Source organism: Haemaphysalis longicornis, unplaced genomic scaffold, assembly GCF_048455015.1.
Source record: "Haemaphysalis longicornis isolate Haplotype H1 unplaced genomic scaffold, Haemaphysalis longicornis Haplotype H1 scaffold_1, whole genome shotgun sequence".
NCBI classification, from domain to species: domain Eukaryota; kingdom Metazoa; phylum Arthropoda; class Arachnida; order Ixodida; family Ixodidae; genus Haemaphysalis; species Haemaphysalis longicornis.
In genome coordinates this window covers 228,050,052-228,062,675 of record NW_027526203.1, presented here as the reverse complement: position 1 = coordinate 228,062,675, position 12,624 = coordinate 228,050,052, and the positions used below count along the sequence as shown (strand labels likewise).

The following is a 12,624-nucleotide window of genomic DNA, read 5'->3' as shown; positions in this document are numbered from 1 at the left end:
GCTCAGGCTGTCTCAGAGCAAGTTGTGTCAATTACTCTAGGACTTCTCGGCGTAGTACCACTCGAATTTAAACGAGTCGCTCTAATTGTCTATCTCAGTGTCTTCTCTATTGCATTACAACGCTTGTAGTGCTCGTTGCTTCCCGCACTTGTATGCGCAAGCATTATTTCCATCGCAGTACTGTGTTGTGCTGCTCTGTGCTGCGCTGCTGCCAGATCTTTCCTGCTATGTGCTTTTACATACTGCCGTCGCTTTCGTTTGCATTGATCCATTTTTCCTCTTTTTACTTATCTGTTGCGACACTTGCCTAATAATGCAACCAGGAAATTGCAGGCGTGAATGCTGAGTGAACTTCTGTAGAAACCCTTGTCTACTTGATAAGACGCCGGGACAGCTGCAGTGTGCTCGCTGCACTTTCGTGAATCGGCATTCCTGCGGCCCGGTTTTCTACGTCAAGATGCAGTGCCTAGTTCTTTTCTCTTGTTTCGAAGTAGTTCTGCTGTTGACGCTTTCATTGCTCATAATGCTATGTGTTACGGGTAAAGTCAATTTTTCGGCGCGTAAGGAAAATCATAATGCATGTAGTGCCCACGAACATTTTGTACTTATTGTATGTGCTCATTTTGTGCAGTGTGGTAAATTTGTTTTATGTTCATCCTGGAATAAAACTCAAATGTCTTGATTATAGCATGACTTTGCGTTATTTCTTCTCTTAGAACAGAAGTACACAAACTGAGCAAGCATTATATAACCTTGATCTATACTTAAGGCACGCACGCCTACCTGCGCATGTGCGACGCAATTAAACTTAGCAGTGGCGTTGGTAGAAATTGGTATCGGGGTAAGGAGTGGGCACCTTTTGGTCAAGTGTCATTTTGGGCTCTGTATCCCAAGGCAGACAAAAAATTCCGGTTGGCGGGAAGGGGGGGGGGGTGTACGTTTGCCACCCGCTGCAATCAAAATAAACAACTGATTGCTTTTATACAGCAGTGGAAGGCATGAATACAGAATAAAGGTTCAGAGAAGATGCAAGATGCTTTTATAAACACCGAGGCGAATCATACGACAGTATGCTAAAGTGCGTTTCTCTAGTCACGAGTATAAGCTGGCGTTGACTTGAAGCACACACGCCAAGGGCTCGCCAACTTGCGTCGGATGGCAATGAAATGAGCCCTCAGCGATCAGAGTCCTGCTAAGGGTGTTTTGAAGTCAAATTTTCCCGCTAATGCCACCAAAATGACGTCACTTTCTGACCGGATATTGCGTCACATCCTGTTTATTTTTTGTTCCGCCGGAAGTGTTCCCTCCTCACACAGAGGGCGCTAAGCCCCATGAGCAGCTTAAGAGCCGACATTTTCTGAACGTATGGGCTTCTATGGAAGCTTCGCTACCAGTTATATTTACCTTGCCTGTACTCCCTAATGCTAAATACGTGCGCAGCGGAAACTGCCGTCTTCTAGATCACGGCGCATAGCAGCCGCGTCTCAGAAAGTGATCATGAAGTCAGCGAACTCATCGCGGGGTGCCCATTTCTGCCGTTATCTCGTAGCGCGTCGCCGCCGCCGAGCATGTTGTTGTCAATCGTGTTTCAACCTTCCGCGCAAATGTCACATGCTAAGGATGAGCCACGCAACGGGGAGGAGCGTAAGGCCCGATGTACGCACCATGGATGTACGTGCATCACGCAGCGTGTGCTGGGCTTATGTGGCACGACCTCGGCATATTGCCCTCCCCCTTACAATTTTTGCATGCTTTAATCCTGCGCTTCCCTGCGGGATTATACTCGGTGTCGTCTTCGTTCACTCGGTTACCTCGTAGCGCGTCGCCGCCGGACAGCGTCTCCCGCCGGCTAGACATACCGCCCTCCCCCTGACACTTCGCCACATTTTCCTCTTCCGTTTTCCTTCTGTCTTCGGTGTTCCCTTCGTTCACTCGGTTATAAAGCCGGCGACGCCGCCAAGCCATGGTAGCGGATGCTTAAGTGCTGCGCACTAAACTTGTGCTAGGGTACGTCCTCCGCGATACTAAGCGTTCATTTCTCTACGCCGGGAGGCCGCGGAGGCTGCTGGCAGCACCTGCCCGTTTACGCGCGGTGCGGCCGACAGTACCGCGCCTGAAACGTGACATAGGCATGTCTAAACACTCCCCGAAGGCTTTGAAAACTCACTTTCATACCCTGCTGAGAAGTTGTCGCGAGAAGTGAGGTACACAGTACGGCGGTGATCGTTAATCAAATGAGCGCATAACTGAAAAAGCCTTGGAGGGGAAATGGGCATTGCTTAAAAGCCAAATTGTACATCCTACCAGCACTTTTAAGCATGTGCGTCAAAGCAATCCGCTCACCGTTCCACGCTTAAAAGTGTGCGCGCGGTGAGATCACTACTGGGCGGCACGATTCCGTTCTGTTGCAAGGTCCATTCGTTGCACACACAGTCCAATACATAGTCAAGTCGAAAGTACTTAATAAGGAATTAACAGCGCACCTATCTCGTAACTTGCACCGTCTACGTCCTTGGCTGGCTGTACGATGGAGCTGCGGGTCACCCTGAAAGAAACTACCTAGACGCGGCGGTGTCGCCGCGGGAACAAACTAGTCGTTGTTTGCTTGCCCGGATTATTAGGACAGTATACCAGTTTTCGAGTAACTTGAATCAAAACCCCGAGGAGGGTAACACATAAAAGCCACAACAAAAATAACAACAACAACAACAACCACAAAAAAATATGGTCGCATCAGCGCAGGCAATGTGTTCTCGTAGCGACAACAAAGCCCGGCATCCTGTGAGTGACGTCAGTTGAAGGTAACGCCCAAGGTGCCGAGCCCAAGGACGCGTGTTCCATCCTCGTCGCTGTGGCCGCTTTTGGGATTGAGGCGAAACGCGAACACACTTTCTGTCGAGATTTCGGCGCAGGTTAAAAATTCCCCAGGTGGTCAAAATCAACTGCATGGAGCCCCCAACTACGGCGCGCGTCATAGCCATGGTGTACCTTCGGCGCAACTCACCTCGTACTTTGAACATCACAAGGCTATTACGAGGAGGAAGGGGGAAATAGGGGAACAAGAGAAAAAGAGGCACTAGAGGAAAAAGGATTGAGCTCACTGTATTTTGCACGGTTCTGTGTACAATATCGCGTAGCAAGAGCATAGTTGCGTAGTATTTGTCCAAAGCATTTACGCCGTAATACTGTACGGCAATAAATCCCCATGATATCGCTTAGCTATCCTCGTATCTTGTTAAAATGGAAAAACAGAACACCGCCAGATGAGGCGTGGCAGTTGTTTACGGTCACTATAATTTTGTCTATGTTTCTCAGCAAAATCTGTTCGTCATTTTCGTGTGTTTGGGCCGTCTTAGCTTATACTAAGATATTTTCGCACTTAGTGGTTTGTTGAAATTTCTTGACGGCGCTTGGTTCATCTAGCCAATTGCGTCTCGATGCAACTGGCTAGTATTGGGACAGGGCAGAGGCTAATTACACCTACGCGACGTGATGCTCTAAGAGTTAATCTAGAGGCCGCTCATACCAAAACAAAACACTTGCTAATTTTGTTTCTTTCCATCACAGGCTTCGTACGCGACTTCTTTGCCTGGAAGCCATTTGTACCTCTAAGTAGGCTGTCGTTCGGTGTGTACCTCATCCACCTTCCCTTCATCGAGGTGTTCCTGCACAGGTCCTCGGAGCGTCTGCAGTATTCAATGTTTAACCAGGTAAGGTAGTTCCTCAAACCTCGTGGGGTTCCTTACACCTTGGACTAATACTGTGTTTAGTAAAACACATTTTTCCGGAAATTAGAACACAAAGGCCACAACGAAACGAAAAGAGGAGGACGACGCGAGAAGGGCTCATTAGTAAGAGTATTTATTTACAAGCATAGTCTCATATAAATACATGCCCTATTTCAAAGAGCATGGGCGAATAAACAATGAAGACAAAAGGGTAAGATGGGCGTAATTATAGTGGGGCTTACTAAACAAATTTTACGGGCGTGCAGAAGCCCAGACCTGTCGCTGCGGCACTTTTCGCCATTTTCTATAACATAAGTACCTTACGAGCTTTTGAAAAAAAGCTCCTTCACCACTGTGCTATCGCTCCTGCCGAGAATTCAAAATTGCGCACAGAAAGACGCGCATGCGCACTCGTCAAAATGCGTGAGAAAATGCGCACGACCAATCGGGGTCGTGTGCCCTATCGTTCAAGCATCTGCCCCGTTTTCCGATGTAGGCCCCCCCTCCGCATGAAAGAGATACCTCGTAGGTTACTGATACGTCAAAGGACCGAAAATGCTTGGTGTGCTCCTTTTTACACTTCTCCTTTCTAGGCTTGCCAGAAATTTCACGCGCACACGCGCCCATGATTATGTCGGGCCGAAAACGACACAGGCGCGTTGTACCTTTTTTGCCGCCTTTTTCAAGCGGTGCAAATACCGGGTTGTTTCTATCGCCCAATAGCTATGTTTTCACAGTATGCACTAATTCAAATGAGAATTACACTGTTTTCCACCAATCGTACGCTCCGCATTTAACTGAGTGAGCTGAAAATTGTGTTTTTACGCTTCAAGCATCGGAAACCACACAGTGTTTGAAAAGTGCAATTAAGGTCTCTCTAACTTATGCAGCATAGCGCAAACCTTGCGAAGTTGTCGCTTGTTCTTATTGGAATAGCACTTAATTTTATGTAGGTGCATCATCAAATTACGTTCTTTTGCAATACACTGAGTCATCAAACTTCGAGAAGCGGCCAGAAACGAGAAATGAGCTCGAAACTGGCAAGAAATTAGTTTAATGTAATCGGTTTCAAACAAAATTTGAATGGTTTAAAACTCGTTGTTGCGGATGCTTGGGTTTCTTGTTTTATATATTTAAAATAAAATACATACAGTCCCTTCTTCCCAGCGGTATGTTGTCCATTGCAATTGATGGGTTAACTTTAGGTAGAATTTGCTTCCTCTAATCTAAACTTTTCCATTTGTAAGCTAGTTACAAAGATCGATGTCTAACGAGTTCCATCTGGCTGATTTTTCATATACTACAGAGTTATTGCTAATGGATTTTGTCACAGGGTCACTGAAAATTCCACCCAAGAGAAATGTGGTACCTTTTAGTCTATACAGCAAGGTCCGGTCAAGTTTTTTCGTTTCTGTGATGTGCGGGGGTAAAAATCGTAGACGCGGCTCGCTAAACTAGGAGCAAGGCAGCATCTGGATTCTACAATAAAATTTAAAAAATAAAGGAAGCTGGCTCTCACGCGCAAGACGTGATTGGCGAACGTGTTGTAGGTGAGCATTGGCGGACACATAGTTAAGTCTCAGTATCATAGTTTATTTGCGTAATTGGGGTGCTAGAAATTGTGTGCATCGAAGAGGTCGTCGTCTTCTTCGCCGCGAGTGGTGGATGCAATGTCATCCTCAGCATTGTAGACTTCCACCAGCTCAACTGGCGAAGCTTGCACTAAGTCGCGCAAGGCTTGAACCAAAATCTGCAGGATTTTTTTATACGTAAGCACTGAAGGACACATCACCACGCATTTGTAGAAGTTTCATTTTGTTTATTAACATGTTCCGCCATCGCTTTGCACTGTGCTAGGAGTAGTCATATAGTCATACGCATCGATATCGCCGTGTTCCTCATGCGAAGCAGTACATGCGGGGTAGCGCTTGACGACAGCGCTGGAGTTTTAAAACCCAGAAATTTTTGTCTGTCTGTCTGTCTGTGACTCGATTCATCCACCCGGCCAAAGTAAAACAATGCCTGCGCAATAGTCTTATATAGTCACAGCTAAATCTACCCATCTAAGCCCGGTGTAATGTTTCTACTAGTCAACATTGTTGAAGAAGAACAAGACATTACGCAAATATAGGACAACAGATTAATACAGAAGTGATATTTGCAGTGTTCCTTTATAAAAAATCATATATGCTTGATTTTTGCGAAATTGAATACTTCATCAACTGCAGAAAAAAATTCACTCCACCGTCGCCTGCTGTCGCCCACGCCACTAGAGTTTCTGGCGCCATTTTAAGAAATCAACCAGCAACAGTTACGAAAGGTTCCACTAGATAGGTTCCGCGTTCTTCTTGCAACGCACGTGGAGTAGGGAAATGCGGCTCTATAAACGTTGAAGTAGGGCGCCTCGATTCACGCGCATCCTCGCCGTACGGCAGCGTTGGCATCGAGACACCCGGCCTGGAGAAGTGGAACGCGTTAAATTTAAAATGATTTAAGCAAACCTTTGGCGTCTTTACCTTGGGAGGAGCGCGACACAAGAGGAACAAAATGATAGGTGAGCGGGAAGGCGAAGGGACGCATTTACTTGGCAAAAGTCGATAAAGACTATCGTCTTTTGTCGACATTTGCAACTAAAGGAGCAGATACGCGGCCAATTTTTTTTTAGATGCAAAGCATCTCTTAGTCGACCCTCCGTCGTCCCTCGGCATCCGGCGTCCGCACCTCTCCTCTCCGTCCCCCTCTCCACGCCAGCTGTGATAACGCCACTCTCCTCCTCACCGCTTGGCTCGTGTCGTGCCGGCTGAGGAAGACACCGGCAACACTGTCGCTCCAGGAGCCCTTAAAGAGGAAGCGTGCTCGTCTCGTGCCGGCCCAGGAAGACACCGGCGACACTGTCGCTCCAGGAGGCTTCTCAATGTCGGGGCTATGTCCCTCCCTTGTTGTGCCGTCCACACCCACACTGCGCATGCGCGTCTCTCCTCCATTCTCCTCTCCTCCAGGTGTATAAAAGCAGGTTCGTGCGTCGCACGGCGTTCAGTCTGCTCCGAGACACCGCCTGCGCCGGTTATGCTCCGGTGTGGAACCTACACGGAAACCCCATGCTTTGCATCACCACATAGTTCCCTTCGGGGAGATGGTGCAATTTTTTAGGGGCAAAGCTCCTTAAGTCATGGGTCTGTCCATCCCTTGTGTCTCGTGGTACGTGACCGCCGCATGCTTTCGGAGATGTCGCAAAGTGGGCCGCGTTGCACGCGCAAGAACCGGCTGCAACCGGCAGCGCAAACTCGGCACCGGGAGCGCGAGCTTGTCTGTGTTCGCCAACGGAGGCGCGAGCGCACGTGCACTGCGAGGGGGAGATCACGCAAGAGATCACGCCACGAACGCAGGCAGTCGTTCTCGGAGATCGAACGAGACGCAAGGACCTTTGCTCGTTTCCTCTTGTCTTGTTCGGGCACAAGTTCGCCCTAAATAAAAGTTCTTTCTTTACCGTTGTGTCCCATCCTACGTGACAAATTGTGGTGGAGGTGCGGGGTAGTCCTCGATGGCGCGGGGTCTTTCACCAGGTCTGGGCCTGGGAGCATTGACTCCGAAAATAAAAGTTGATTTGTACAATGTACGCACACAGTCTTACGTCTTTCTTAATGATGTAATGGGCGAACTTTCACGGGAGAGTTACGGTTACCGATGATCTCCCCCTCTCGAGCTTCGCCCCACTTATCATCATTCATTCCGTGGATATGGCGTGATTTTTTTCTTCTTTTGGTAGAGCCACTGCGCGAGCCGGAAACTCGGCGGTCGCCGTGAGGCATGCACTCACGAGCTCTCGGTATTTTCTCGCACCTCCTGGTTTTCGCCAGTATTTTTGTTGCTAAATTGTGGGCGTCCCGGGAACATTCGGCGGTTGCCGCTAGGCACGCGCTCACGAGTGCTCAGCATGTTATTCGTATTTTTTCCTGCAACGACGAACTTACTGCTTGTACAACAGCTGCGCTGTCAATATACGTATGAATGCAAGCGGCCACAGCCATTAAGTAAAAATAACTAGATGGTTCATTTATCAAATAGTTAGGCTTATAAAGCTGAGTTCCTGAAGAGGTGCTTTGTTTAGGGGCGAAACTGCAGCCAAAGGCAGTTAGTTCTGAGTATTTGGAATAGTATCACGCACTGTTACCGTAAACGAAGAAAGCGCTGTCGTTGAGCAGCACATTTGCTTTGGTAAGAACGCGCAATTTTCGTACAGCTTTGCATGGGCCCGGGACAAATGTAAAAACTTAGGTCAGCGGAAAAAAAAACATTATAAAAGAGAATAGGCTTCATTCCCATTACGCAGTACCTAGCCTGCGCAAATGCCAGAAATAAACAAAAAGAACCTCATTTGGCAAGGTGCACCGAACTACCCGCACTTTTGCAGCTTCGCGGCGAAAAGATTTGGCAGAAAGCAAGTTTTTTAACGATGATATATTTTCTTGGGCTACTTAAACGCGAAAATTTTGGTCCGTCTGTCTCTTTCCCTCTATTCAGTCGCATGGCCGAAAGTAAAATGATAGTTGAACGAAACGTTTATATCGGCTAAACATTTCCAGACTACTAAATCCCGTGGCAACGTTCATGTTTGTTATTGTTGTTGAGCTAAAAGCACACATTAGGCATATTTGAGGCAAAACATAAGTACATCAGTACTACTGGCCGCGTTTTTCTAATTAAAAATACATGGGTGCTTGAGTTTTGCGATTGCAAATAAAAAAAGTACTCCATGAAATAAATGTTTGGTCCCAAAAGAACAAGAAGCGCTCGCGGCGCACCTTTGGGGCAGCATTCCAGGAAGTCCAACCGTAACAAAAGGTTCTAGTAGATGGCGCGCGAGCAGTGGAATGCGGGAAAATTGAATTGACTTGAGGAAATCTCCACTGTGTTTATCGTGGGAGGAGCTATAGGCGAGAGAAAGAGAGTCCCAGATGGGCGCTAGAGAGAATTGACATTTACTTGGCAGGGGCGGCAGGAGACTATCGTCTTTCGACGACATTCACAAGGAAGCGAGCAGACACGCGGCCAATATCTTTGTAAATGAAATTTGTTGTGCACCGGGATTTCTGCAAAAGCGAATTTCCTATTTTTTGTGGGACCGAAAATTTTGTCTGCCGTTTCAGTGCACGCTCTTCTTCGCGGTATCGGTGTGGAGCTTCCTCCTCGGCTACCTCCTCTTCCTTGTGTGCGAGGCGCCCACAGGAAAGCTGAGCAAGCTCGTCTTCGAGGCCGGTGGTCCCAAGTCAAAGAGTCCTGGAAGAAACGTCGGGGCCGCTGAAGACGACCTGCGAACCCATTCTAAAGAAGATTTCAAGTGCGAAAAGGCGCACACCCAGTCGAATGCAACTTACATGTAACACAAGCTTGTCCATCCTCAACATTTCACCGATATCATACATAGGAACATAGATTGCCTTTCTGAAAGAGGACTCCGTCTGTTTGAAGGTGCCGTAAAGACAACACACAAGCTTGGTTCATTCAAAAGGTTCCCTTGACTCAATAATAAGAGCTGCAGTTTTAGCGCGAAGATCAAACCTCTGTTACAGATACGAAGTAAGACAAATGAGGCAGTAGTGTCCTACTAGCCACCTTTTCAGTGGTTCCCTATGATGTTGCGGAACCTGCTGTATGATTGGCGGCAGTACCGACCAAAACAACAGCAAATAAACAATACCCTGTGGTTGTTACGACTGTTTCATTGAGTTCATCGTATCGCTTCACGCTAGCGTGCTGTTACACACCTATTACTCTGCAGCTTGAGCCCCTCTGCTCCACTGGTGGCGTTGTGCAGCGTCAGTTTGGAACGTTTGTAAATACGTTCAGTTTTCTCCGGTAAAAACGTCGTTCGGGAACGGGTTTGAGTTGTGTGAATTGTTTAAAGGATAGTTTTATGTAATTAAACAAAGTGGTAGTTTGTTTAAATGGGGCCTTCAAGAACAAATGTCTAAATTACACGTAGCTGTTGTGTTTTACACTTTTTTAAGGCGGATGTTTGCTAAAGTTTGCTAATTAACCTAAAAAAACTAGATATACATACACACTCCGGATTCCCGAAGAAATCGGAGAAGTGGGCCGTGATATCGACCCTGCATTCACGAGGCGAAGGCCGGGGCGCGAGTTGCACGAAGCGATCTGCACGAGGCCTAGTCTCTGCAGGGCAAAACAGCTCCACACGAAATACTCTGCCGTAGCCTGCTCAACAGGATCGAGGCAGAAGGAGCACGTCGAGTCAAACGGGACATGGTAGTGAGATGGCCAGGTTCTCGTCAGAGCCAGCATGGGGGCCACCCCTAAGCCAGGTCGTCGGATCAGGACCTCACCTAAGCGGGACGACCCGCCAGGGACATCCGTGCCGCACGGGCGTATGACTGCGTGCGCGGTGCGCAAAGACCACTGGCGAGGTGGTTGGCCACTGAGGAAGGTGCCAGAGCAGTGGGATATTGCACAGGCAGGGGGTGCGTACAAGCATATTCCAGGTTCTCTGTTGACGCCATCAACATGGCAGGGGTAAATGTCCACTAGGATCTGGATTCATAACTCAAGTGCGTTAGGCGTAAGTTTTTTTTCGATGCCCTCGGACAGGAGCAGATGAATCAGTGTAGACGTTACATTGGGTTGAACCCGGGGTGGGAAGTAATTTTTCGAGAAGCAGAGCATCCCGCACTGCGAGGAGCTCTGCTTGGGTGGATGTCTACTTTTCCGTCGTGATGTTGATGGCCGTAATAGGGTTGGGAGCCATGTTCAGGCAAACTACAATGGTAAGGAGCAGATATCCGTCGCGGTGGCGTCGACAAACATCACCGTAGAAGAAGTGCCAACACTGTCCATAGAAAGCGGGATCAGAGCACCAACCGTTCGTGGATAACTGCTAAAACAGGTCGCGTATCTGTTGAACTTACCACGGGACTTCTATAAAACATATTTTGGCAAAGGCTGTGGTTTCTTCATTCTTTTTTCATGCTTGCATTATCTTGTGGGCAATGTACAATGATGTATGCAGTGAATTTTTGATGATTGGAATTGGATCTTCAGTCTCTTGTTCTTCGAGTGAAGAAATTCGAGATCGAAATTTCTCTCAGTCAGTGACCTGGCAGCGTCGACGATGTTCTCCCACGCATGGCGGGTTACCACCAAGGGCTCAAAGAACACGAACTACGCAAAGTAGTCGAAGGCCTCGTGTACTCACGCGTCATGTACACCTACCACTTTCAGCGCCTTACTACGACAAAAACTAACGAAATAGTAGCCTTCCACAGAAAATGGATCAGTACAAAAATGGAAGTGCCTCTCTACGCCACTACGGCATTAATACACGGCGCTATCCTCCTCAGTGTCGCATAAGGCCCAGAACAACCGTCTGAAAATTTCCATCGAACTCAGAATAATTCTTGGCACCCTCGGGCACCCCACCGACCACTTCCCAACGATCCCCCTACGACCACCAACCTAGGCAAGCATACCAAGAACCAAAATGTTACCCATACCAAACACCATATAGTTAAGAACGCAGAGTAACCCGGGCTCAACACCTACCGGAACGCGCCCTCGACATCCACTGCACTGTCTCCCGATTCGTGGTACATGCCACGGCGAAAGCATCTGTTGGCTCTAGCGGAGTGTGTACGCACCTTCGCTGCAGAGACTAAAGTCATCACATAAGCCATTTTACTCCATCAGCATAACACCGACCACATTGCAGTCCGTGCGGACAGCCAGGGAGCACTACGAAATCTCGCCACGCACATTTGAGAACCTTTCCACACGATCCCTACAACATATATGCATGCGCATCCCCACCTACGTGCTATATACATCGGACAGGCGCAGACATTGTCCCTCCTCTGAGAATTGTTCCAGGATAACGTACAGAGTGTAGAGGCCATCCGTAATGTCAGGTGCGGAGCGCCTATAATGAGCACGCATACCAGAGATGTGTACGGGGCACCTTGCCACCCACATTACTGGCCCCAACGTTTTCGCGGGCAGGGTAAGCCGATCCCCGTGAGAATCTAGGCGTTGCCCTGTGGTCCAGGTTGGCTACCCCCGTCAAAGCACTCTGTGAACCCACGTGTAGCCCGCACCTTCGCATGTACGTAGAACACGCCCTTCCTCTGAAGATGCAGAATAACGTAACGGCTCGGACTACAGTCGCTAAAACAAAGCTCGCCCCACTTTCTTCCTATGATTTTCCGCAGTCTATAGCGTTGTGCTATATACCATTTAAATTGTTGCGCTGCCGGTGATGATGACGACGAAAAATCGCTAACCATTTCAACAGAGTCATGAGAACTTGCTTCACGCGTGCTGAAGTATTTTATTGGCTCACATACTTCCTTTCATTTGATTCGCTAGTTTTTTGCTAAAAATCAGGTGGCCCATCTCTGATATAGGCGTGACCGTATCTGCAGTCACTCATTTTTTGCCGTTTATAACTTCTTTAGGGAAGGTTTGATGCCAATAAGAGTTAGGAGGCGATGCGGATTTGCGACAGCCCGCGATGAAAGGCTTACGTCAAGCTTTATGAGGTCTTAAGTGGGCAACATCTGCTCGCAGCTCCGTACTTTGGGTATGATGTTCAGTGGAGTAGTATACCTCAATTGTTATTGTCAATTAACATTGTCAAGTGCTACCGATCCAGAAAGTATGATTCTACTCAAGATTCTTCCAGCTGCAGGTAACAATTCACGCCGCAATACATACTGCTCTTGTGGAAAGTAAGTGATACCAGAGTCCGGCAATGCTTTGAAGGACTCTGGTGATACGTGTTTCACGTACCCTTATGGATATTGGGCAACACTTTGTAAACAGGAAAGAAGGCTGGAGCTCCACGTTGGGACTGGCGCTGGTTTGGGCATGTACGAAATAGCGAATG

General features: G+C 48.0%; 1 protein-coding gene across 1 annotated transcript in view; it reads left to right on the top strand.

The window, feature by feature from the left end:
* LOC144142514 (nose resistant to fluoxetine protein 6-like) overlaps positions 1-9,424 on the top strand; it is a 142,590-nt gene extending 133,166 nt beyond the window's left edge. The window contains exons 14-15 of the mRNA XM_077674082.1: positions 3,568-3,710; positions 8,876-9,424. Coding sequence (XP_077530208.1) covers positions 3,568-3,710; positions 8,876-9,109 — 377 coding nt within the window. The 3' untranslated portion in view covers positions 9,110-9,424. The remainder of the gene's footprint in view (positions 1-3,567; positions 3,711-8,875) is intronic.
* Positions 9,425-12,624: the final 3,200 nt, after the last annotated feature.